Source organism: Sycon ciliatum, chromosome 6, assembly GCF_964019385.1.
Source record: "Sycon ciliatum chromosome 6, ocSycCili1.1, whole genome shotgun sequence".
NCBI lineage: Eukaryota > Metazoa > Porifera > Calcarea > Leucosolenida > Sycettidae > Sycon > Sycon ciliatum.
The window spans coordinates 23,399,041-23,426,351 of record NC_088648.1 but is presented as its reverse complement, the minus strand read 5'-3'; the positions used below and the strand labels follow the sequence as shown (position 1 = coordinate 23,426,351).

At 49.4% G+C, this 27,311-nt stretch overlaps 2 protein-coding genes across 2 annotated transcripts; both read left to right on the top strand.

Moving 5' to 3' along the window:
* Window positions 1–13,513: 13,513 nt before the first annotated feature.
* LOC135820135 (uncharacterized) lies at window positions 13,514–16,881 on the top strand. Its single transcript, XM_065333446.1, has 2 exons — window positions 13,514–16,543; window positions 16,780–16,881. The coding sequence occupies exons 1-2, from the start codon at window positions 13,514–13,516 to the stop codon at window positions 16,879–16,881; spliced, it is 3,132 nt and encodes a 1,043-aa protein (XP_065189518.1).
* A 1,126-nt stretch (window positions 16,882–18,007) lies between these two features.
* On the top strand, window positions 18,008–20,426 carry LOC135819744 (G patch domain and ankyrin repeat-containing protein 1 homolog). Its single transcript, XM_065333008.1, has one exon. It carries the CDS (start codon window positions 18,075–18,077, stop codon window positions 19,293–19,295), a length of 1,221 nt encoding a protein of 406 aa, XP_065189080.1. The 5' UTR covers window positions 18,008–18,074; the 3' UTR covers window positions 19,296–20,426.
* The last annotated feature ends 6,885 nt before the right edge of the window (window positions 20,427–27,311 follow it).

The following is a 27,311-nucleotide window of genomic DNA, read 5'->3' as shown; positions in this document are numbered from 1 at the left end:
TTGCCGCAACACAACCCCATGCTGCATTTGCTGGCTATGTCTTTGGCCTCCGACATCGTTGGACCTTCCTTCAGCGTACCATGCCTACAATGGGCACTCATATGGATCCCTTGCTCAGTGCTATTCGCAGCCATTTGTTTCCCGCCCTGACCAAGAATGAGGCCAGTGACGTCGAGATGGATATGGTTGCGCTTCCAGCTCGATATGGAGGTCTGTCGTTGGACAACCCCGTCATCGATTCCTCCCGCAAAAACACGGCATCGGTTGAGTGCACCGCTAATCTTGCAACCCAGATCGCCACAGGCGGCTCGGACCTGATAGGGAGCATCTGACAAGACCATGAAGCAAAGACTGCCGTGCAACAGCGTCACCGCGCCACCCTCGACACCAAGGCTAACGAAATCCAGTCTCGGCTGCCCGAGCCGCAACAACGGGCCATGGCGTTGGCAAGAGAGAAGGGAGCCTCCAGCACGCTCACAACAATACCGGTGGCTGAGCACGGATTCTGCTTCGACGTCAAGTCCGACTTCCATGACCACGTGCGCATGCGATATTGGTAGCCACTGGACAACCTGCCGCCTTCTTGCCCATGTGGAGCACGCTACTCGGTGGATCATGCGCAGATTTGTAAATTCTCCGGCTTCATCCATATGCGTCACAACGATCCTACCGACTTTATCGCCTCATGTATGAAGGAGGTGCATTGTGACGTTGAGGTGGAGCTGAAGCTCCAACCTCTCACCGGTGAGGTCCTCCAGCGACGCACCGCCAACACCGATCCGGATGCCCGCGCTGACCTGAGAGTGGACGGATAGCAGAAACGCATTCTTTGATACAAGGGTGTTCTATCCCCATGCGTCAAGCTACCGCTCCAGATCCCTCTCCTCTCTGTACCGAAGCTTTGAAGGGGAGAAGAAGCGTGCGTATGGGGAGAGAATTCTCCACGTCGAGCATGGTTCCTTCACCCCTTCCTCACCACTCTGGTCTTCTCTTCCTGCGGGGGGATGGGCCACGAAGCTGCCATCACGGTAAAGAGGCTGGCAAGTGCTTTAGCCGTGAAGAGGCATGCGCCGTACAGACAGATGGTGTGTTGGCTCAGATGCATGCTAAGCTTTTCGCTAGCCAGGTCTACTATTCGCTGTGTCCGTGGATCACGCTCAATTCGCCGCCGTCACTTTGACCATGCCCCTGTCGACCTGGTCCGAGCAGAGGCACAGCTGGTGGTCAGCTAGACAGTTGTTATCATGTTTAATTTCTGAGAAGTTCTCAATCTATCATTTTCATGCCAGGCGTGAGCCAGCCCCTGGCTTAACAAAATGGGTGCTCCTTTTTACTTGAAGTAGTTTAGTTTCTTCTTCTTTTTAGGTTAGTTTTTCTTCTCTTCTTCTTTTTATTTTGCTTTGCCCATACAAGAGGCTTTAGCGACTTTCAAAAAAAATTATAGGGGGTACTAGTCATTGGGGAGAACTAACTTTCGGGGAAATACGGTAGTACAACTTCGAAGAAGTCCAAATCCAAGGTTGCGTTATCCAGCTCTAGGCCTGGGCGGATAATGCTAGCATTATAAGTAGTATTATAGTGTGTGATTTGCAACGAGCAATATGCTAGCATTATAACACTACATTTCCACAAAAGTGGCGTTATACTCAAAATATGGAAATTTTGGCCACTACAAGTCAAATGTGGGGTGGGTGCTGCTGATGTTTGTACAGTCATGTAGCATTAGTGCATTGGCCATGGTGGGAGGGCGGCCAAACTAAACTATTTTCCATGCATACTATTGCGGTTTTGTTGGCATTATAAAGCAATAGCAGCATAAAATTAGCATTATGATCATGATTTTCTAGCATTTTCCATGCCGTCTACGTAGAACTACGAAACGTGCACAATACTGCCCAAACCAAGCCATTTTTCCATACTTACTACTGCTGGTGAATTGCAGGCATTACAGAGGAAAGACAGCTTTAAACTTGTACATGTAAGTAGCCTTAAGATACAGTTTTTCTGCCATTGCCATTAGCATTATCCCGCTAAATACAAATGTAACTAGCTCTATCCACCCAGGCCTATCCAGCTCCGAAGCTGTTTTCTGGAGGATAGTGTATAAATTAGGCCGTTAAAATTTAATAAATAATAATTATTTCTTTTCTCTTTCATCCCGTTCTCCCCTCTTTTTTTGGGGGGATTCTTTGTACTTCGTCTTTCTTGTTTTTCTTGTTCCTTTGTTTTTTGTAGGACATATTGGTGTACTGATTTCGGTCGTTGTTGTGTCTGACTCTATTCCCAATATCTAATTCTGTGGTTGGTTTTCCAACTCATTGGGTTTTGTAGTTTCCATCATGAGTTTGATTCCATCGTGAGTTTGATTCCATCGTGAGTTTTGATTCTATTTGCTATTTTTCGTTCCATTTTTGAGCTCATATTTTATTTTCCTGATTTCTTCTCCAGTGTATGTTGTATTGCATTTTAATACATTGTGTTAATTTTTGCCCGTAAAAGAGGCTTGCAACATCGTAAAAAAAAAAAAAAAAAAACTCGGATGGTGAGCCAAATAAATTATTGTGAAAAGAAGAAGGACAAAATGTTACGAGTTACATTAATTTTATGACTAACTGTCCACCAACGTAACCAGATCTTATACAGTCAGCGAGTGCGACAAAATGGCACAAAACTGACAAGGAGTACTGAGACATTCGGCGACCTGAAACCTAGCTCCAACACTTCTCCAAGGCGCAAACCAACAACCTTCCAACTTGGAAGGCTCAGGTTCGGAAAGGTCCAAAAGGGGAACGAAAGCGCGACGAAGAAGAACACGGACTACGCATCACGGCAACAAAGCTTATTACATAAACTTGAGCCTCCCAAGTTGGGTGGTCTGTTGCTTTGCGTCGTCGACTTGTAGTAAGGCCGGTATGTCCAATAGTCTTACTAGTTTCGTCATCATCCAGTAACTTTCGGCATTCTTTGCTGCCGTGATGCATAGCTCGTGCTCTTCTTCGTCGCGCTTTCCTTCCCCTCTTGGACCTTTTCGAACCTGAGCCTTCCAAGTTGGAAGGTTGTTGGTTTGCGCCTTGGAGAAGTGTTGGAGCTAGGTGTCAGGTCGCCGAATGTCTCAGTACTCCTTGTCAGTTCTGTGCCATTTTGTCGCACTCGCTGACTGTATGAGATCTGGTTACGTTGGTGGACAGTTACATGTAGTCATAACTCGTAACATTTTGTCTTTCTTATTTTCACCATTAAAATAATTATAATCATCAATATACACACTGTGGCACTAGGGAGGTTTCGCTCTACGGAATTACGTACAACACATGCAAAATAAGATGGAAACACGCGGTTTCGGTTCGTAGTGCATGCGGTGGGCGCATGCAGCCAACGCGTCTCCAAGCAACAAGGCATATAAATTTTAGCAGTCGCGGGTTATTACGTAGGAACTGCACGTAATTTTCATACGTAAAAATCAGAGCTGTTGGGTTTCGCTCGACGTGATTTCTCCGCGACTGCTAAAATGTATATGCCTTGTTGCTTGGAGACGAGTTGGCTGCATGCGCCCACCGCATACACTACGAACCGAAACCGCGTTTCCATCTCAGGCTGCGTTTACACGACAACGCACGGCCAGTTTTCCGTTTTCAGTCCCGCATTTCTTTTTTCGTTTTCGTACGTTTACACGATCAAAGCTGATCCGAGGTGGTCTCCGTTTGTACCGTTTTCAAGCGTCTACACGAGAGCAAAGGATCCGCCAAAGTTCGTCATGTGCCAAGTGTTGCCGTGGAAGCACCAATCACACTCAAGTAATGGTTGAAAACAGGCACACGACAACACACGTCACATGACGAAAATTGTAAAAAAAAAATTTTGGATTGTCGGATCCGTGTAAACGGCCGAAAACGAAACAAACGTGACGGAAAACGAGGCCAGCACACCGTTTCGACTGTTTACACACCCCAATATATCCGGCAGAACATTTCCGTTTTCAAATTCTTCCACCTTGGCCAGCGTTTTGGTTTTCTTCCGTTTTCGTGTACAACTTTTACGTTTTGCTCCGCGTACCGTGTAAGGGCGCGCTCACACTGCGACCATGAGCACGCGTCCATGCGTCAGCAAAACGCAGAAACGTGGGAGTCGTGCTCACACTAGGCCTCGTACACGCGTAGACGTGAAGTTGTCACACAAACTTTACGAATTGCAGTTCGTATCCAAAAGAGTCCGTGCGTTTCCTAATAAAGTTGTGGCCCGTTTTGGATGTAATTTTTCGCATGTTGCATGTTGGAGGAAGTGCCTCGTGGCTCGTATTCTTGAAGTCGACGAAAATAATTCATACAATCAGGTAGGTTTGGACTCTTGAGGGACTGCCGCTGACATCCAAGCGCTTTCGCTTTCCTGACCTCGTGGTCAGAGCAAGTGCCAGTGCAGTGGAAATTCCGGTAGTGGTTTCTTTCGTCTGTTGCCGAGATGAGAACTGTATTTTCCGATGATATGTAACTGAAATGTCTTGAGGTATGGCATTCCATCATCGCAGAAAAGTAGAGAAAGATAATTTCCGAAACTGAAAAGCCATCGTATTGAACGAGTACACTGTAGAAATTGGTCACTGACCCGATCACAACGAAGCAACTACAAAAACAAAATCGACATCGTCCAAAAAGGCCAAAGAATGCATATTATGGCGGTGCGTGCGTGCAGGACCACAACTACAAAATTTTAAAAATGTGCAAATGTCGAGGTGACATCGACAACCGCCGATGTTCATGAATCAACACACCGGAATTTGAGAAATTGAACATACTTCAGGCCAGGTTGTACACAAATACGCTTCACGTCTACGATCATGTTGCCGCCAAGTCGTGGCACCCCCCTCCGGGGGTAGGCCTAGCCCAAATTTGCCGGCAATTCTTCCAGCAAAATATCGAATTTTCCAACAAAAAGAAATTGCTGGCAAATTCCGAGCAAAATATCGAATTTACAGAGGATCCGGGTGTGTTTTGGTAATTTTATTCAAATTTCGTTGGTTTCATTGGGCCAACGTCGTGCTGAAATAGCTCGTGCAGGTTGTCAGGGGTACATAAATTTGAAATCATGCTCCAACATCCGTAATACTGACACCATTATAAGTTTTGCTTTCCTCGTCAGAGTCACCATCCACTTTTACCAAAGTAGACGGTTCATTCGAAGCCATTTTTGCCACAAAGCAGGAGCAAAATGGAGCAAAATATCGGAAACGAAAGGCAATGCCAAGCAAAATATGGAAAGTGATCGGGCAAATTTTGCCGGCAAAATATCGAAGCGCCCCGAGCAAATTTGGGCTAGGCCTATCCGGGGGTCGCGGTCACGATTTGAAACGTGGCCGCGACGTTTTGGTCAAGTTCATGCCGTTGCCATGCAACTTGGCCGCATGGCCGCATGGACGCTGGTTTTGGTCGCAGTGTGAGCGCGCCCTTTATGAACCATGGATCCGAAAGGATTTCGTTGCGTTTTCGGCCCCAGCGTTGTCGTGTAAACGCAGCCTTATTTTGTATGTGGTGTACGGTGTGTGTACCTTGTGTTTCGCGCGGCTTGAACTTAGCCCTGGATAAATCCGGAAAATGCGAAAAATATTTCAAAAAGTCCTACGGAGGACCCAGCGTAGGAGAGCTTTCCTACAAATCCGAAGAGAGACTTACATGTACGTATGAAAGTTGCCCTCGCTCCCCGGCGCGTACGACATACGGATTTTCATACGTAATTACGTAGAGCGAAACCTCCCTAAGGGCGCGCTCACACTGCGACCATGAGCACGCGTCCATGCGTCAGCAAAACGCAGAAACGTGGGAGTCGTGCTCACACTAGGCCTCGTACACGCGTAGACGTGAAGTTGTCACACAAACTTTACGAATTGCAGTTCGTATCCAAAAGAGTCCGTGCGTTTCCTAATAAAGTTGTGGCCCGTTTTGGATGTAATTTTTCGCATGTTGCATGTTGGAGGAAGTGCCTCGTGGCTCGTATTCTTGAAGTCGACGAAAATAATTCATACAATCAGGTAGGTTTGGACTCTTGAGGGACTGCCGCTGACATCCAAGCGCTTTCGCTTTCCTGACCTCGTGGTCAGAGCAAGTGCCAGTGCAGTGGAAATTCCGGTAGTGGTTTCTTTCGTCTGTTGCCGAGATGAGAACTGTATTTTCCGATGATATGTAACTGAAATGTCTTGAGGTATGGCATTCCATCATCGCAGAAAAGTAGAGAAAGATAATTTCCGAAACTGAAAAGCCATCGTATTGAACGAGTACACTGTAGAAATTGGTCACTGACCCGATCACAACGAAGCAACTACAAAAACAAAATCGACATCGTCCAAAAAGGCCAAAGAATGCATATTATGGCGGTGCGTGCGTGCAGGACCACAACTACAAAATTTTAAAAATGTGCAAATGTCGAGGTGACATCGACAACCGCCGATGTTCATGAATCAACACACCGGAATTTGAGAAATTGAACATACTTCAGGCCAGGTTGTACACAAATACGCTTCACGTCTACGATCATGTTGCCGCCAAGTCCAGTCCATCCTCAAGCGTTCGATCGAGACTTACACTGATTTTTGCGATCTTTTTCTTGAGAACGATTCTCACCCTGAAATGACTTTCGGCGACTGACGTGAAAGAACACTCATGACACCCACCTCGTCGAATGGAGCATGCATTGTTTGTGGTGTATGGGTGCAGGAAGGTGGTATGTTCGCGAGGTGCATATCGAAAATGATCCGAAAGACTTTGTGATGGTGCCGTTCGGCGGAGAACATTTGAATTTTTCGTACGATTCAGAGCAGTCGGCGAAAACGAGCCAGTAACCTGAAAGGAGGGCGTGAACAGGTGTAATTTTCGACAATGTGGTTGCCCTCGACCCTGCTCTCGGACATTCGAGTAATGGTTATGGCAAAATCGATGGTGCTCCAGGTTTTTCAGACGCATTTCTTGACCATACTCAATTCCGTAGATAAACCTGTGCACAGAAAGCACACAAGAGTTCAAACTAACTCCACTGTATTCAGTTCACGTGTTTTCCACAGATCCAAAACCCTCCTGGGACCAGGAAAGTGGACAATACGCTGGAGTATAGACGTGCACACTGCGAACACGCCCACGCGCCACTCCTGCACACCCGTGTCGGACATCACATACTGGCCATGTCACGGTGCCGCAGACGTAATGGGCGTGCCCCACACGCTTGCGTTACACACGTTTAGATCCTACATGCACACGTGGAGCACAAACATGTCAAACATGCGTGCCGCGGATGCACACACATTGTTCATACATGCCGGATACACTTCGCATACATCACATGTGTGTGCGCGCACGTGCCACACCGTCGGAGGAATACAAACGAGCACGGATACGCACATATGAGAGTACCTCACCAACAAAGCCTAGCCAGGTTCGCACTCGGTTTCCCTATCAACAATAATTTCTGGCTAGAACAGTGCAGTAGCAATAGCCGAAACAGATAGAACGCAACACGGGTGGCCGAGCAAGTGACATACAGCATAAACAAGACAAACGTACTTTGTACATTCACACACAGTCAACTTCTCTAATAACCACTGCGTATATAACGACAATTCACAAATACGACAGAATTTCCATGCCCAGAGCAAAGTGACACACAGCATAAACAAGACAAACGTACGTTGTACATTCACACACTTTTAAAAGTTTGTACACATGTATGTGATTGTATTGATAAGCTTTGGTTTTCTTTCCTCAAACTCAGAGTCAAAGGAGAAGTGACGCGTGCATCATAGACCGTTGAAGTTCGTGTGAATGCATCAGACGCACACATGTACAGGACACTTTGCATTTTTCAAACTGAAACCGTATACATAAGCATGCGTGCGCGTGTGTGCGTGTGTGTGTGTGTGTGTGTGTGTATGTTTGTTTGTGTGCGGGGGGGGGGTACGTGTACGTGTGAAGAGCAAAAACCAGTACTGATAAATTGATAATGCAGGCCAAGCAGAGAGGAACGCAAAGCAGACAATCACCTCTACATTGTAATCTCCTACAAATAACACATACATATAGTCATGTAGCTTCATAAGCAGAAAACGAGATATTGTGAGCGCGACAGACTCACACACACACACACACACACACGCGCGCGCGCACACACACGCACACCCCCCCCCCCCCCCCACAGACTAGGGTCCGGCGGATTCTGCCGGCAGAAAATTGGCAGAATTCGGTACTTTTTCTGGTAAGTTTCATGCATGTTTGGTATGTGGACAAAGAAATGGAGCAGAATTCGAGGAATTGCCCGCCATAAGGTTTGTATGGTTCTGCCAATTTCACTGCTTTTCGAGCAGAATCTGCCACCTTTTCGAGCAGAATCCACCGGTTCCTACCACAGACACACACCACGAGACCATACATGTGAAACGGCATGCATTTTGACACACACACGCACACATGCACACACGCACACACACACACACACACACACACACACACAGTCACACACACAACACACACACACACACACACACACACACACACACACACACACCACGAGACCATACATCTGAAACGGCATGCGTTTCGACAGGCTTTAGAAGGCCACGAGTTAGGTGATCCACATCAAGGCAATACGCACCACCAGCCCAGCTACATGTACCGATATCTCATACTAGACAGCAACTGAACGCGGCACACATACTACACACAAGAGCGCGTACAGCGGCAACTTTCTCCTTATGCTTACGGTTGTCGAATACAGCATTGACGACACACCGAGACACACAGAGGAACACAAACTAGGGTCTACAATGTACATGTATACACAGCTATGCGTTTGCGTGTTTTCATGCTCCCTTCAAAGGTTTATGTATACGGCATGTATAATTTATGTTGCTTGAGTACGCCCACTTTGAAGGTCGAAGTTGGATTATACAGGGCGTGAACAGGTGAGATTTTTATGTCTAGCTGTTAATTACCCTTACCTTAGCCCACCAAGGAAATCGGAATAATCAAACTCGATGGTGCTCCAACTTCATTTCGACGTAGAAAATTCGCTGTTTGAACATCTCAATTTCAAAGGGTAACCACTGATTTCGATGTGAAAAACGTTTCCTGATCGCCATAAAAAAATTCCTGCCAACACACACCATAACAAGCTCCAAGTTCACAAACAGTGGCCACAAACGGTTACTCGTCATGAAGGTGGTTCGACACTTTCGACCAAATTCGTTCACTTCCGTATTCAGTTGACAATTATTTTTTGCCGTCATCAAGACTTATTTGGGCCCAAAAGCGCAAAAATCAGTGTAAGTCTCGATTAGTGGCAGAGATATGTTTTTTGCACGCTTGAGGATGGACTGGTCGTGGCACCCCCCTCCGGGGGTCGCGGTCACGATTTGAAACGTGGCCGCGACGTTTTGGTCAAGTTCATGCCGTTGCCATGCAACTTGGCCGCATGGCCGCATGGACGCTGGTTTTGGTCGCAGTGTGAGCGCGCCCTAATTGTAGTACTCACTACGATACTGGTGCCAGTAGTGGTGTGTTTGGCTAGTGCGCTACTGTTCTGCTTCATTCCCCCCCCCCCCCCCCCCCTTTATGATTTTGTATGTTATCATTTTCTCGGATTCCGGTTTTCCACTCTGTTATGTTCGAGTCCATAGTCTGTCTGTACATGATTTGTACGCAACTTCTCATTGTTTTTTTTTTACCAAGCGTGGGCCATCCCCTGATCATACATTTCATGTAGGTGCCAAAAAAATAATTATTGTGCTCGTCATGTACATGTACATAACGGGACAGTGACGTAAGACACTGGCATGTTCAAAGTCATTACGTGTGTGTGTGTGTGTGTGTGTGTGTGTGTGTGTGTGTGTGTGTGTGTGTGTGTGTGTGTGTGTGTGTGTGTGTGTGTGTGTGTGTGTGTGTTTGAATGTCTGCAGTACTTACGATGCAGAGGTATTCCAGCAAATCCCCCAGCGGGAGATCATGCACTCGCTAACGCAGCCACCGTCGGGAGAGGAGTTGACCCGCCTTGCGAAGGGTGCCAGGGCCTTTGGCTGTCTTCGGCGGATTTTGCATGATCAGAGCCTGAACCTGCCTACTCGACGGCATTTGTATGTGGTATGTGTTCTCACCACGGTTTTGTATGGCTCGGAGTGTTGGACCCCATTGAAGTCGGACTTGGACAAGCTGGACAGGTTCCATCACGCCAACCTACGGTCAATCCTTGGCATTTCGCGCGGCCGCCAGTGGGAGCAGCACATTACATCGGAGCAACTACGCACACAGTGGGGTGACCCTACTCCACTGTCGTGCATGGTACAGCGAAGACGCTTGGAGTGGCTTGGGCACCTAGCTCGGCTTGATAACAATCGGTTACCCAAGCAGTTGCTCTTCGCTCATCTTCCACGAACCCGCCCGTTTTGCGGCCCCCGACATCGCTGGAAGGACGTTGTCCAGGCTGATCTGACTGTGGCCGGTGTGCACAATTGGTTCCAATCAGCCAATGATCGCGGAGAGTGGCGTGACATAGTGTCGGCAGCAGCGGGGGTGAAGGAGCCTGCCCCGAAGACGATTGTGTGCCACGTTTGCGGCCGCCTGTTTCGTCGGCGCGCCGACATGGCCCGGCACAAGTGCACAGCAGTCCGACAGCTCCCCGTATCACAGCAGCCTGGGTCGGTGCAGTGTCCTGCCTGCAGTAGATGGCTCCGGAGCAGGGGTGGGCTTGCAGTGCATAAGTGCCTAGGGAGTGACAACTGTGACGACCGACCGCCTTTTGATGCTCCTCCTGTTGCCGAGGTCCCGGTGTGTACTGCCTGCCAGCGTGCTTTCATGTCTACTGCTGGCCTCAAGCGCCATCGCTGTGGACCCCGCCCGAAGCGCCCTACAGTGACTGATCGCCAGCACTTTGAACATCATTGCCGAGTCTGTAGTCAACGCCAGTTTCGGAGGCGACAGGACCTGGAGCGCCATTTGAAGCACTGCCTACCTCTCCCCTAACCTCTCTGACAGTACCTCCCTTTGGGGAGCGGCGTGGCCATTTCTGGCAGCTGTCAATAGTAGTAGTAGTAGTGTGTGTGTGTGTGTGTGTGTGTGTGTGTGTGTGTGTGTGTGTGTGTGTGTGTGTGTGTGTGTGTGTGTGTGTGTGTGTGTGTGTGTGTGTGTGTGTGTGTGTGTGTGTGTGTGTGTGTGTGTGTGTGTGTGTGTGTGTGTGTGTGTGTGTGTGTGTGTGTGTGTGTGTGTGTGTGTGTGTGTGTGTGTGTGTGTGTGTGTGTGTGTGTGTGTGTGTGTGTGTGTGTGTGTGTGTGTGTGTGTGTGTGTGTGTGTGTGTGTGTGTGTGTGTGTGTGTGTGTGTGTGTGTGTGTGTGTGTGTGTGTGTGTGTGTGTGTGTGTGTGTGTGTGTGTGTGTGTGTGTGTGTGTGTGTGTGTGTGTGTGTGTGTGTGTGTGTGTGTGTGTGTGTGTGTGTGTGTGTGTGTGTGTGTGTGTGTGTGTGTGTGTGTGTGTGTGTGTGTGTGTGTGTGTGTGTGTGTGTGTGTGTGTGTGTGTGTGTGTGTGTGTGTGTGTGTGTGTGTGTGTGTGTGTGTGTGTGTGTGTGTGTGTGTGTGTGTGTGTGTGTGTGTGTGTGTGTGTGTGTGTGTGTGTGTGTGTGTGTGTGTGTGTGTGTGTGTGTGTGTGTGTGTGTGTGTGTGTGTGTGTGTGTGTGTGTGTGTGTGTGTGTGTGTGTGTGTGTGTGTGTGTGTGTGTGTGTGTGTGTGTGTGTGTGTGTGTGTGTGTGTGTGTGTGTGTGTGTGTGTGTGTGTGTGTGTGTGTGTGTGTGTGTGTGTGTGTGTGTGTGTGTGTGTGTGTGTGTGTGTGTGTGTGTGTGTGTGTGTGTGTGTGTGTGTGTGTGTGTGTGTGTGTGTGTGTGTGTGTGTGTGTGTGTGTGTGTGTGTGTGTGTGTGTGTGTGTGTGTGTGTGTGTGTGTGTGTGTGTGTGTGTGTGTGTGTGTGTGTGTGTGTGTGTGTGTGTGTGTGTGTGTGTGTGTGTGTGTGTGTGTGTGTGTGTGTGTGTGTGTGTGTGTGTGTGTGTGTGTGTGTGTGTGTGTGTGTGTGTGTGTGTGTGTGTGTGTGTGTGTGTGTGTGTGTGTGTGTGTGTGTGTGTGTGTGTGTGTGTGTGTGTGTGTGTGTGTGTGTGTGTGTGTGTGTGTGTGTGTGTGTGTGTGTGTGTGTGTGTGTGTGTGTGTGTGTGTGTGTGTGTGTGTGTGTGTGTGTGTGTGTGTGTGTGTGTGTGTGTGTGTGTGTGTGTGTGTGTGTGTGTGTGTGTGTGTGTGTGTGTGTGTGTGTGTGTGTGTGTGTGTGTGTGTGTGTGTGTGTGTGTGTGTGTGTGTGTGTGTGTGTGTGTGTGTGTGTGTGTGTGTGTGTGTGTGTGTGTGTGTGTGTGTGTGTGTGTGTGTGTGTGTGTGTGTGTGTGTGTGTGTGTGTGTGTGTGTGTGTGTGTGTGTGTGTGTGTGTGTGTGTGTGTGTGTGTGTGTGTGTGTGTGTGTGTGTGTGTGTGTGTGTGTGTGTGTGTGTGTGTGTGTGTGTGTGTGTGTGTGTGTGTGTGTGTGTGTGTGTGTGTGTGTGTGTGTGTGTGTGTGTGTGTGTGTGTGTGTGTGTGTGTGTGTGTGTGTGTGTGTGTGTGTGTGTGTGTGTGTGTGTGTGTGTGTGTGTGTGTGTGTGTGTGTGTGTGTGTGTGTGTGTGTGTGTGTGTGTGTGTGTGTGTGTGTGTGTGTGTGTGTGTGTGTGTGTGTGTGTGTGTGTGTGTGTGTGTGTGTGTGTGTGTGTGTGTGTGTGTGTGTGTGTGTGTGTGTGTGTGTGTGTGTGTGTGTGTGTGTGTGTGTGTGTGTGTGTGTGTGTGTGTGTGTGTGTGTGTGTGTGTGTGTGTGTGTGTGTGTGTGTGTGTGTGTGTGTGTGTGTGTGTGTGTGTGTGTGTGTGTGTGTGTGTGTGTGTGTGTGTGTGTGTGTGTGTGTGTGTGTGTGTGTGTGTGTGTGTGTGTGTGTGTGTGTGTGTGTGTGTGTGTGTGTGTGTGTGTGTGTGTGTGTGTGTGTGTGTGTGTGTGTGTGTGTGTGTGTGTGTGTGTGTGTGTGTGTGTGTGTGTGTGTGTGTGTGTGTGTGTGTGTGTGTGTGTGTGTGTGTGTGTGTGTGTGTGTGTGTGTGTGTGTGTGTGTGTGTGTGTGTGTGTGTGTGTGTGTGTGTGTGTGTGTGTGTGTGTGTGTGTGTGTGTGTGTGTGTGTGTGTGTGTGTGTGTGTGTGTGTGTGTGTGTCCCTTGTGTTTGAAGGGGACGGTTGCACTTTTTGTAGCTCCGATTTATCTGAGTTTTTTCCGTCGTTCTTCTTACTAGTCTTAGGCCACGGGGTGGCTCTGGGTTCACCAGAGTCGCCCCTGGCGTGTTCCTAAATTTCCTGGGGCGAGGGTTCCGCGGCGCGGTCGCCAGGGCAGTTTCTTTTCTGTCACGACCGTTGTCGTCCTCGCCTCTCCATTCGCGGTGGTGTAGCTGACCCCCGAATGGTTCCAAACTGCGAAGCTCAGAGAGTACTGTCAGGAAGGCGGAGGAGAGGAAGGCTGCGAACATTGGCCTTTGGATCTTGGAACGTCCGCACTCTGGTCAACAATGACGGACCGGTCGAGACGGCAAAGAGACGAGTGAATTTTGAAAATTTGAATTTTGTGCCCGTCGTGGAGGACAGAAAGATCGACTTGGTTATCCGTGAGCTGTCCAGGTTTGACGTGGAAGTGGCTGGCCTGCAGGAAACCAAATGGTTTGGGAGAGACTCTTTCAACATCGGCGATTCGATTGTACTCGCCTCTGGTCGCCCCGTACCTGACGAAAATTTTCGTCGTGGCGAGGGTGTTGCGCTGGTTCTGCGTCGGAGGGCCAAGCAGGCATTTGAACGTGCAGGCTGCCAGTGGAGGCCCGTCTCGTCGCGCATCGTGACGGCCAGGTTGAGATTTGAGCACGGGTGGATGTCAGTGATTTCATGTTACGCTCCTACGTTTCGATCCCCCCATGCTGACAAGGAAGAGTTCTTTGCTCAGTTCCAGTCTGCTCTCAGCGATGTCAACTCTGCTGATGACGTCATCGTCCTGGGGGATTTCAACGCTCGTGTTGGTTTTGGCCCACTGCAACTAGAGATGTGGCAGGGAGTGCATGGATCACATGGTGTTGGTGATGTGAACGATGCTGGTCATCGACTACTCACATTCTTGGCGTGTCAACAGCTCACAGTATGTAACACACTGTTTCCCAAGAAACGCATTCACATGTACACCTGGCAACACCCTGGATCACAGAAGTGGCATTGTATAGATTATGTGTTCGTACGCCAACAACACCGTAAACGTTGCATGGACTGTCAAGTGATGCGCACTGCAGAGTGTAGCACAGACCACCGTCTTGTCCGCATGAAATACCGGCTACCTGACGTTGTGCAGCAACGGTACCATCATGATGCACGTTCCAGGCCGCGGAAGTTTGCTGTTCACCAATTCAATCGGAAGCCATTCATGAGTGAAGAGGAGGCTGAGCGTGTGGCTACTGTACGTGCTGAGTACTGTGCTAGTCTTGAATCTCGTTTAGCCACGTATGACCGCGCCTCGTCTGTGGACTGTAAGTGGAGTACCGTGAAGTCGGCTGTTGTTGACGCGGCGGAGCAGGTGGTTGGTCGGGACAAGCGGCGGATGCCAGATTGGTTCCGTGACAATGCCCTTGTATTGGAGCCTCTACTGGAGTCTCGTAATACCCTGTATAGCCAATGGCTGAGAAGCGGCAGGGACTCTGATCACCGGGCATTCAAAGAAGCGCGTGGCCGGGCTCGTACTGGTATCCGGAAGGCAAAAACAACTTGGTTGATGGACAAAGCGGCGGTGGTGCACCGTGGACGTTTCAGTGGCAAAGCTGTCTGGTCTGCCATTCGCGACATGCAACGCTGCTTTGGGGGCTTGCAACCCCTGTCTGTCCAATCCATCCGCAATGCCGATGGAGTTCTTTGCGAATCTGTTCAGGAGCAGCAGGGCACGTGGCATGGGCATTTCTCGGGTGTCTTGAATGTCTGCAGTGTGTACGATCCGCATGTCTTCCAACTTATCCCTCAGCGTGAGGTCGAGGACTCCCTCTCACTGCCACCATCGGAGGATGAGCTGACTCAGGCAATTAGGCACCTACAGAATGGCAAAGCTGGTGGTATGTCACAGATTGTGCCGGAGCTGCTGAAGGTTGGTGTGCCTGTCCTCCATCCACTCCTCCTGGACCTACTCCAATCTGTCTGGTCGGGGGGTTGCGTGCCCCAGGACTGGCGCGATGCACTGCTGGTACCGATTCCAAAGAAGGGCGACCTCTCTCGTTGCGATAATTGGCGAGGGATCGCATTGCTGGAGGTTGTCGGCAAGTTGGCTGCTCGGATCATGCAAAACCGATTGCAAGGTATTGCTGAGGCGGAACTGCCTGAATCCCAATGCGGGTTTCGGCGGCACCGTGGTTGTGCGGACGCCATCTTCTCTGTCCGTCAACTTGTCGAGAAGTCGTACGAACATCGATCGAAGCTCTTCTGCGTATTTGTGGATCTCCGCAAAGCATACGACTCTGTCCCTCGCGAAGCTCTTTGGCAGGCATTGCTGCGGCTGGGTGTGCCGCCCCCGACTGTGGCCATCATCAAATCATTCCATACAGACATGTCAGCTTGCGTTCGCGTTGCCGGTGGTTGCACGGATCCGATATCTGTCAAGAATGGGCTGCGCCAAGGGTGCGTTATGGCACCTGTACTGTTTAACTTGTACTTCGGCTTAGTTATTGAGCGTTGGCGATCCCTTCTCGTTGAGCGTGGAATAGAGTCTGGTGTGGACTTCAGCTTCACAATTGATGGCCAGCTGTTCCCTCGTGTCACTAGGCGTCGTCCCCACTCCGAGTCCGGCCATGCTGATGACTTCGAGTTTGCGGATGATGCTGTACTGCTCGCTACAACTCGCAACGCAGCCGATCAATCCCTGTGTGCCTTTTGTGAGGTCGCATCCAGCTTGGGTCTCACAGTGAGCATGACCAAGACCAAGCTTCTCGTTGCAGGTTTCGGAGTTTGCCCTGCTGATTGCTCTGATTTGGTCATTGGCAGTGATAGGGTTGAAGCAGTCACCTCATTCCCCTATCTTGGTTCCACCATCACTCCAGACTCGCGGTCGCAAGCGGACATTCGGAGCCGTCTAGCAAAGGGTGCAGGGGCCTTTGGTGGTCTTCGGCGCATCCTACATGACCGGAGCCTGAACCTCCCTACCAGGCGCCACCTGTATGTCGTTTGCGTACTGTCAACGGTTCTGTATGGTTCAGAATGCTGGACGCCGTTGAAGGCAGATTTAGATAGAATGGACCGGTTTCACCATGCCAACATTCGCTCCATCCTTGGCGTATCGCGAGGCCGACAGTGGGAACAGCGCATCTCTTCACAAGAACTGCGAGCACAGTGGGGTGATCCCACACCATTGTCACGCATGGTGCAGCAGAGACGGTTGGAGTGGCTTGGGCACCTGGCTCGTCTTGATGACACCAGAGTACCGAAGCAGTTGCTGTTTGCCTGTCTCCCTCAGTCTCGGCCATTCTGTGGACCTCGTCGTCGCTGGAAGGACACCATTCACACGGACCTATCCGTGGCTGGAGTGCGTAACTGGTTTGAGTTGGCAAGCGATCGTGGAGAGTGGCGTGGAGTGGTGACAGCAGCAGGTGAGGACAAGGAACCCGCCCCGAAGAGCATCGAGTGCCCAACCTGCAACCGTCTGTTCCGCCGTAGTTCCGACATGGTCCGTCACAAGTGTTCAGCAATCCGTCAGCTCCCGGTATCGGAGCAGCCTGGATCAGTACAGTGTCCAACATGCAACCGATGGCTACGTAGCAGAGGAGGCTTTGCGGTGCATAAGTGTCGGCTAGGCGATGTCGACCAGCCGCCGGCCCCTGCCCCTGCTCCTCTTGTTGTTCCTGGTGTAACTTGCACGAACTGTCAGCGTTCATTTAAATCGGCTGCGGGTCTCAAGCGTCACCGTTGTGGAACCTGTCCAAAGCGCCCTACTGTGGCTGAACGCCAACAATTCAAGTTTCACTGCCAAGTTTGCCACAACCGACGGTTCCGGAGGCGGCAAGATCTGGAACGCCACTTGGAGCATTGCCTTCCTCCCCCCTAACCTCTCTGACAGTTCCTCCCTTTGGGGAGCGGCGTGGCCATTTCTGGCAGCTGTCAATAGTAGTAGTAGTAGTGTGTGTGTGTGTGTGTGTGTGTGTGTGTGTGTGTGTGTGTGTGTGTGTGTGTGTGTGTGTGTGTGTGTGTGTGTGTGTGTGTGTGTGTGTGTGTGTGTGTGTGTGTGTGTGTGTGTGTGTGTGTGTGTGTGTGTGTGTGTGTGTGTGTGTGTGTGTGTGTGTGTGTGTGTGTGTGTGTGTGTGTGTGTGTGTGTGTGTGTGTGTGTGTGTGTGTGTGTGTGTGTGTGTGTGTGTGTGTGTGTGTGTGTGTGTGTGTGTGTGTGTGTGTGTGTGTGTGTGTGTGTGTGTGTGTGTGTGTGTGTGTGTGTGTGTGTGTGTGTGTGTGTGTGTGTGTGTGTGTGTGTGTGTGTGTGTGTGTGTGTGTGTGTGTGTGTGTGTGTGTGTGTGTGTGTGTGTGTGTGTGTGTGTGTGTGTGTGTGTGTGTGTGTGTGTGTGTGTGTGTGTGTGTGTGTGTGTGTGTGTGTGTGTGTGTGTGTGTGTGTGTGTGTATGCGTGAGTCAACAGCTTTGATAAAGTGAGTCAGTATTGTGTTTACCCCTCTTGTTTTCTCATCATTGTGTTGCTTTTAATTTTAATCTTGCCCGTATTAAAAAGAGGCTTTGGACCAGGAAAAAAAAAAGAAGTCATTACGTCACGCTAGTACGCTCCCCTTCCAAAAATCTTTTGAACAAAAAATCGTAAAGAACGTCATTGTGACGTCAGTCTACTTCGTGATTCAAACGTTCTGCATGCAGCTGGCTGTTCAGCTTTGTTTGTGAGATTGGAGTTTTTGTGTGTTTTGAGTTTTGCCTTTTGGTGCTTCATTCACTTTGCGAAATTTGATAATGGATTACAATGTCGAGTTTACTTTACATCAACTTCAAACCTGCTGCCGATGGAGACCATTGCTCGCCATCAACGTCTCGCAGTCAGCGACGTGGTGATTTGGACGATGTATCATTCACTGGTGATGAAGCTAAGAATTTCTACGAGAATCTTACAAGCTCCTCAACCACAGCAGAAGCATCAACGGTGAACGATGGCTGCGACGCTGTTTTCCAACGTGCCTTGAAGTCAGAGGAGTGCAGTAAACTTTCTCGGAGAGCAAAGCGGCGAGCTCGTGCTGCGTCCATCAGCTTGGAGGAGATTTTCAAAGCTTGCCAGAACGGTGACACGGCGGCAGTGAATCGTATACTGTGTGACGATCGCCTGAAAGTGGCTGCATACGGTGTGCTGCTGCGCCGCGATGCGTTTGGCTGGACTCCCCTGATGTCGGCCAGCTGCTCAGGCAATGTAGAGATTGTCCGCACACTCCTGCAGTGTCATAACATGTACATTGAGTCACAAGTGCAAACCCCACACGTACACACCACTGGTACAGGGAGTAGTGGGTACAGTGTCACTAACGCAAGCAACGCGGATCTTCACTGGTGGAACGTTGCAGACAAGAAAGGACGAACTGCACGCCATCTAGCAGCACAGTCCCAGCATGCCGACGTGGTATCATTGCTGGATGCACACCGGCGTGAAATGGAGACTTCTCCACGATGCACCGTGTCCACAGGAGGACACAGTGATGATACGGAGCAGGCTCAGCATGCTAACTCGGACGCAGAGCGCATCGTGCAGTGCGACCTGTGTAAGCTGGAGTTCGCGTACGGCGAGCAGGAGAGTCACCTGGCATCGACGGTGCACCGCCTCAACGTGCACGAGCACGGCGACGAGCGACCACCGACGTTCTACGAGATTCCCGCTCACAACCGCGGCTATCGGCTGTTGGTGCGCAACGGCTGGCAGCCGCAACGTGGCCTGGGTCCACACGAGGACGGACGTAAGCTGCCTGTGAGCACAGCACTGAAACGTAGCCGTGCAGGACTGGGTCAGAAAGCTCCCCGCGAAGAAACTGTCCGCCGGATCACGCATTTCAAAGCTAACGAGTTGGATGAGACCAGGCTCGATCGTAGCAAGCCACCGAAGCTGAGAAAGACGAAGGCGGAGAGGGCACGGGATGCCGAGCGGGTACGCCGTCGTGAAATTGCACTGCGACGGGAGCTGAGCTTGAACTCGATACAATGAGATGTGTGCATACGTGAGATGATGAATGAGTGTGTGTTGACTCGCAACTGACTCTGCAGCAGCTGCTGTTCATATTCACATGCACAGTGAGAGGAAGAAGGAGAAACAGAGACAGGGAGAGAGACAGAGAGAGAGAGAGAGAGAGACAGAGAGAGAGAGAGAGAGACAGAGAGAGTCAGAGAGAGACAGAGAGAGAGAGAGAGAGAGAGAGAGAGAGAGAGAGAGAGAGAGAGAGAGAGAGAGAGAGAGAGAGAGAGAGAGAGAGAGAGAGAGAGAGAGAGTATGTATGTGTGTGTGTGTATGGGCAGGTGTCCGGGGGTTTATCCGTTACCGTGTGGATGTTCGTGCATATCTGTATATGTCTGCACATGTATGCTTCATCAGTGTGTGTATGTGTGTGTGTGTGTGTGTGTGTGTGTGTGTGTGTGTGTGTGTGTGTGTGTGTGTGTGTGTGTGTGTTTGTTTGGTCACTCTGGTCTATGTGTGCGTGTGTGTGTGTGTGTGTACACACACTCGTCTGTGCGTGTGTTTGTTTGTGTGTGTCATCATGTGCCCCCCCCCCCCCCACACACACACTTCTGCGAGTACGTCCATGTATATTTGTCTGTCTTGTCTTCTTTGTCTGTCTTTACATACATGCGCTTAGCTGTGAGAGTTTATCTTGACGTTTTCTGGCTCATCTGCTCACTGTCACTGTCTGTCCCACCCACCTGTGTTTTCTGCTGAACAACGTTATCCTGTTACATATTATTGAGTGGCTGTTTTGCTGACATACCCAACCCCATACCCCCGCCGATTTGCAGACATCCCCCTGCCTACGCTACTCCGCTGACGTCCCCCATGCCTCTATGCCTCTCTATCCTTGAACCCGCTATAGAAGTGTTCAGCCATCTTTCTTGAATTATGAACGCTCCTCTTTAAGAGCTGGTCTCTAGAGGTGTGTATCAGTGACAATGTCATGATGTTTGTCTTTCTTATCATAAATCGCAGAAAGGTGTCTATGCTGACCTATTTTAAGTCTTATCACTCCGCTCTTGGTGGCTATAAATGAATAATATTTTTGTTTCTCTGCCACGCTTGCCGAGAGCAAACTGTTCTGCAATTGGAAGATGTTTTAACTATGTTGCAATACCTCCTGACTACTTCTGTGTGTCAGCACTCTGGGTTTGGCGTGGATCGTACCGAATTATCGATATCATAATCGATAATCGAATCGTCACAAGGATAGGTTAACCGATAGCTGAAAAGTGTAATCGTTTCACCCGTAATTACTGTATATACTGGACTTTGTACAACTTGATTCAATGTAAGCCTGCCTGTATGGAGGTGCGATCGGGTATTATTGTCCCATGCGAAAAGTCGATATTTTGTACCAAGCGTTGGTGTTGCTGGCTGTGTCAGAGAGCGCGGGTGTACGTCATATGTTACCTCTGAGTTTGTATTGTGTGTGTGAACGTGTGTGTTTTTAGGGGGGGGGGGGGTGTGGTGGTGCGTGTGTGTGTGTTTCGGGGAGGGGGGGGGGGTGTGGTGGTGGTGCGTGTGTGTTTCGGGGGGGGGGGGGGTGCGTGTGTGTGTGTGTGTGTGTGGGTGCACGTGTGTGTGGGTGCACGTGTGTGTGTGGGGGGGGGGGGTGCGTGTCTGCACATAATGTGTGTTTCTCTGGGTGTTTTTGTGTGTGTCCCTCTTTAGCAGCTCAGTGCAATTGTCCAGGATCAGTAGAAGTGGCGGGTTAAATGCCCTGATGCCTTCCGCGCTTCCGTATGGAGCTGCAGCGAAGTCCCTCACCTGTGAACCCGGTGCGCACAGTTTTCAACGTCCACAAGACATTGCGAGGAATATGTATATGTTATCGCATGGTTGCAAGGGCCTTATGGCATATTATTGCCCCGAGAGGTTAGCCCGAGGGCCGTAGGCCCGAGGGCTAACCTCGAGGGGCAATAATATGCCATAAGGCCCGCAGCAACCATGCTATAACAAATTTATCACATGGCCCACAGAGCAGACCATTGGGCTGCTGTTGAAATTAGCCCAAATGCCAACACATTATGACCACAATGTATATTGATGTGCTATCATTATCAAAACAGGAAAAATGAAGATATTTCTCCTACACCCTAACAAAAGTCTGCTACAGGCCATCAGAGAGTATACAGCACTGAAAGACGGAGACAGAAAAAAAGTGCCGGCACCGCATCGTCATAGCAATAGACATGGCAACGACAATAAAATACAGCAGAATCATAATTTCAGTTGAAAAATTAAAAAGAGTGCTACCACAAAGAGTTTCTTCATGTTTACATGTGTATCAGGAAGTTGTCAAATACAGTACTGCAACAAGTGCAAGCATTTGACGACTCCCTGGTGTGCAATTCTGAGGACAATTTTTCTTCTTTTTTTCAGCTCCAGATAGCTGTGTTTTTCATTGCAAAACATTCCTGAATTGTTGTGTTTGTTGTTCAAGCAAAGGTGAAGGCAGAGGACATATGAGCCTGGTAAGAGTTTTGCGTGGCACATGAAGACCACACACAGGCAGTGACTTTGCGAGGATCTGAAAACGCACGACGCTGAGTTGAATTTGTGTTATTTCAAATAATTGTTTGTGATCACAGTACCACTTCGAGCAGAACTGAATCTTATCCACAAGCTTACCGACGGTCAGGCTGCCAACATGACTGAACAAATGATCCCTGCAAGCACCACACGGCAGACGTCCGAGGCCATGTCCATTGCCGGGATGTCCATCTCCAAAAAGAATTCCATCTTCTCAATGCTACACTGCGACTCGTCGTAGAGTCGTAGAGTCTACAGTCTTCGTAGTCCCGCGATCACTGAAATAAACTATTTTTTTGCGGGCAAATAAACAATTTTTTTGCGGGCAATATCGCATATTATTGCCCGCGGCGCGAAAGGTGCTGATTCGCTGGAGTACGGGCAACAATCACGTGCCATGTGATAAAATTATGTATTGCTGTTCGCGCACTGACGCGCAGTCCGCATGTGGCGATCCTGACATTCCCACCCACTGGACAACCCCCCTGGTAGCTGACAATCACAAGCGGCCATGTTTCAATATCTTCAAGGAAGCAGGTCCCAATGATATTCTGCAAGGCATACTGAAGTGCCGGTGGCTGGCTCTGCAGGTCCAGAAAGACGGTTCTAGCTTCACAGCAGCACCAAGCGTATAGGCTGCGTCGCCGGACACAGGGCTGGCTGTAGAGTGTACGTACCATGCATACTCAACTTACCGGTACCTGCTACGCATTGATATATATTTCGTCTCTCGACCCCTCAGCTTAGGTAGTGAAACACAATGTCCAGGACCGTGATGATGATGATGATGATGATGATGATGATGATGTGTGTGTGTGTGCGCGCGCCCGCGCGCGTGCATGTGTCTGTATGTGTGTCCGTCCGTGAGTGTTCCTGTGCCAGTGTGTATGCATGTGTGCCCTCGGCATGCATGTGCCTATGTGTGATGTGAGCCGCTTGAATTGTAATCGGACCCAAGGACCGATGCCAGGATTCCGTCAGTTCCCTCTCTAGTTTACAGTTGGTAGTCCTTTTCCTTGCATATAACGGCCGCGAGGCCGATTCATACTTCATTTCGCGTACGGGAAAAGCATCGCATCGCCAAAAAGTTGATCTGAGCTCAACTATTTTGCGGACGGGAAAGTCATCGCGCGACGGTCGCGCGATGGCTTTCCCGTACGCGGGATGAATCGCCCACAGGCGCGTGCGCTGGTGCCCTACAAGGGGGGCGGGGGGGGGGTACCGGGTCCTCCCGAGAAAATTTTCAAAAAATTAAGCAAAATCCTGCATTTTGAGCGAAAAAAGGGGGGTTTCGGGCACGCAAGAACCCATGCGGGCACTCGCCTAGGCCATTAGAGTACCTGAGCACGATGATACGGCGTCGCAATTATCATAATAGCACAGTAAAAACATTTTACTTTTTTTAGCCAAACTGCCACTCCCACTTGTTTCCCTTCTTCCCATGCTTCATCTTCCACTCTCCTCTCCCCATTTCCCCATTTTTCTTGCGATATTTATGTGGGAGACTTCCGTGATAAGCATCCATTTGCTTTTGGAGAATCCTTTTAAATAAATACAATACAATACAATACAATACAATACAATGGTGCATGTACGGTGCCATGTTTTCCAAACGAGTGTGATGTCAGACACGATTCCAGTGTACATGACTGTACTTGTACCTTGTCACATACTGACTTGTACCTTGTCACATACTGACTGGCGAATGCGTTCTCACCTCGCTCTTTGTATTTGTGTGTAATTCTTTTTAAAATACATGGAAGCGAATGTGAGAATGAAGTTATATAGAGGGGATGGTGGCGGGGCTAGGAAGGTGGAGAGCGGTCTATACGGTAAAACTAATTGTATACATTGTGTCATACCAGGCGCGTGCCCCGTATGGGTTCCTGGGTGCCCGGAACCCTCTTTATTCGGTCAAAATGCAGGATTTTGCATCATTTTTTGAATTTTTTCCCGCGGGAGGCCCCCGGAACCCCCCCCCCCCCCCTGAAGGGCACAGGCGCACGCGCATGCATACTTCGACAACTTCTAACTAACTTGCGTCACCTTTTCCTGATATTATGATGCCCCATCCACTCGTGTGATTGCCCCCTTCCCCCGTCCCGTCCATAATATTCATTTTGCCATTTTAAATACTGTAGTTTTCATGATCATCTTTAAAACGTCATTACTGCATTCGTAACGTTTTTATGTGGCACATCTGCTCGTTTGTTTCTCGAATTATAATGCAACAAGAAAGTAAGAGAGTATTATTATATAGGTAATTGCCCGAAACAGCTGTCAGAAGGAATTAAAAAATATGCTCAGTACTGAAGGAGCTTCTTGTTGCTGTAGTAGGAAATGAACGTGGTCGGCCGCAGAACGCAATGGTTGTGGTGGTGAAGTGGACGCAGAATTGTAATGCAGCAATAGCCATCCAAACGAAGCCGTAAAGACTCTAGATATGTACCTGAACAGTAAAACCTGCCAAAGCGGCCACTCGGATAAGGAGACCCCTGTCCTAGAAGATTATTATTACTATTACTATTATTTATTCATATTTTAATAGGGCAGTCCCCACAGACTCAAGGTCTTCTTACGGGATACCCTAAGAATGAAAGTAATCCACAGCGAAATGGGGATCAATTCAACCAGGACCAAGGAATGCTATTCCAGTCAAATGACCCTCTGGATAAGGAGACAACCTGGTTTACAGGGAGTCAGGCCACGTTTTGAATGTTCCTTGAGCGGTCGTCTTAGACAGGTTTCACTGTACAGTACAACCTGTCAAGGCGACCACCTGTCCTAGAAGATCACAAAAACCACGACCAATGGATGCTATTTCCAGTCAACTGACCCTGGATAAGGAGACCACCTGGTAACAGAGACCACCTTGTAAAGGTCCCATGAGCGGTCGTCTTAGACAGGTTTCACCGTATTGCAAAAGAGCACCAGGTCCTAAAATTTTTTAATGTTCATGCACAGAATACATGATTGTCATGTACCTGAATCAAGACAGACGACAGTGCTGTACGAGGGTGTCGAACTTGTCGCATCGAAGTGCGAATGCCAGATGGCTCCTCTTGCTAGTTGACTTCCTCCTTGTTATCTCTGTCCGGGAGTGAAACACATCACCTTTCTCTTTGCGGCAGGAATGGTTCGATTGCTTGGTGTTTGTCTCAAGGTCTTCCGCCACCTTTTACCGCGATGATGTCGCACCAGCTGCGAATCCCACAATGGTTTTGGCCAAGAAAGCCCCCTTTCGAAGTAACACGCATCTAGCAAGCTGCTGCTTGTAAGCGCAAGCGATGTCTGTCAGTTTTATTAGGATTGCTCGTGCCGCGCAGATCTGCGTACGGTTACCTGCTATGCCATGTACATGACATCTACCAGTAAGGTCTAAGGATCTCTTGCCACTGGACCAACCAACACACGAGTATTTGCGAAAATCATTTGCCTACATTATGTGTGAGAGATTTTATCACCTTATTATGTGTTTATCTGCTCTTGATGTACATGAAATCTGCCCGTGATCAAATTGTGTTTTCATTTTGCTGAAGATCCGAGCCCAACACGCATTTAAAAACTCTCCGTGTGTTTAATTGAATAGTTGATTGGAATACGTTTTGCTACTACTACTAAACATTCATTAAAATTTTAGTCTATAGCAGTACCAGTATTATAGCACGTAGAATGAATAACTAGTATTTACGCCGCCGATTTCTCCGTGGATCTACCCTGCACGGTTGCATCCGCTTGATAGGGACGAGATGAGGCCGCAGTGAAGGGGTCTCGAGACTCTGCACTGTTTACAAGCTGTCCTGCAAGCCCGGAAAGCCGAGCCGGGCTAGCGAGCAGCACAGCTCGCTGGTAGACACAGCTGTAACGCACCTTTTCAGATCGCAGACGATATTCACTCCGCTGTCACACGAGCGCGTGCATTCTTGCTTTCCATCCGCACGTAGATCTACGTGGAACCAACGCTGCCGTCGACGTGCCTGGTGTATGTGTGTAAGGTGTATGTATGTAACGTCTTGCTACGCTGGTATTACTGACATTGGACAGGAGGTTTGGTCTGGTTTCGCGGACTGGACCACCATTCATATACAGTGTGAGCAAGGAACTGGTCCCAGCTCCACATAATTTCTTTCTGGAGATCACGCTCAATGGACATGTTCATGAACACACCCGTGGAGTGACACTTTTCTAGCGTAGAGTAAGACTGGGAGACTGGTTCTGAGCTGTTGCGCGCCGAGTCTCACTTCGATTTGTTGGCAACCGCAATTCTACGAAAGGGGGTGGAGGACCAATTGTAGTAGGTATTCTGGTAGTTGGCAGAGGGTAAAATATCATACTCCGAGCGAAAGAATCATGGATGACGATAGCAGCGATAGCGAAATCTATGAGAAGTCACCACTCCCGATGTCTCCGAAGAGACAGAGCGGTGAGGATGCCAGATCAGAGAATCAGCCGCCGAGCAGCCGGACCACCGAAGGCTATCTGTACGTGCTCCGTGACCCTGAGAAGAAGATGGGCGAGTTCATGCTGGGCCGGTCCAGAAACCCTGTGGAGGACCTGACCCGTGTCAACGCGCCGTGGACACCGGAGATGCAGCGCTACCATCCTCTCAACTTAGTCTACATGGCCAGAGCGCTGGACATGACTGCCGCGCAGATAGCCGCCAAGCAGTCGCTGATCGACGATCTAAGCATGGTACTCAAGCACGGTCCCACCGCCAGCGGCGACCTGTGGTTGCAGAATCCACAGTCGAGAACGATCGAGCAGCTATCCGCGTGCGTACGGCGCGCCGTGGATCAATGGCATGCGTCCAAGGCGGAGCTGTACAGCGGCCTGGTGGAGGTGGACGGCGACAAGGTGCGCGTCGAGTGGAAGGTGAGAGAGCCCAAACGCCAGCTCTCCATCATACAGAGACTGGCAGGTGAAGATACATGGTGCTGATTACAAAACATTTTAGACGTTCCCTGAATCAACCTGACGGTGCCTTTCGATGAGACTGTTCCACAGATTTGAGTGGTTGCATCTCCATCACCCCTGTCCCCAATCCCGGTCTTCTCCGCCCATCTATGCAGCGCATGATGCTGCTGAAGGGGAATTGACGTCCACTGAACAGTGTGTGTGTGTGTGTGTGTGTGTGTGTGTGTGTGTGTGTGTGTGTGCGTGTGCGTGTGTGTTTGTGTGTGTGTGTTTGTGTGTATATTTTTTCTATTTGGCCCAGCCCTCAACAAGCCAACATGGCAATACACCAATACCCAGATGTAAATATGCATTGTGGAACAACAACGTTGAGACATCCAATTGCATTCATTACACCCTCTATAAACACTCCTTGCATATTTTTTTAAATCTTAACTCATGATTGCATGGTCAAGTCATTCATTCTGCTTCGTTGACAGCACCCAGTGCTTATCAAGATAGACCCTCTGCCACATACACTGATATACATTGAGGGAGCGAAGAGAAGTATAA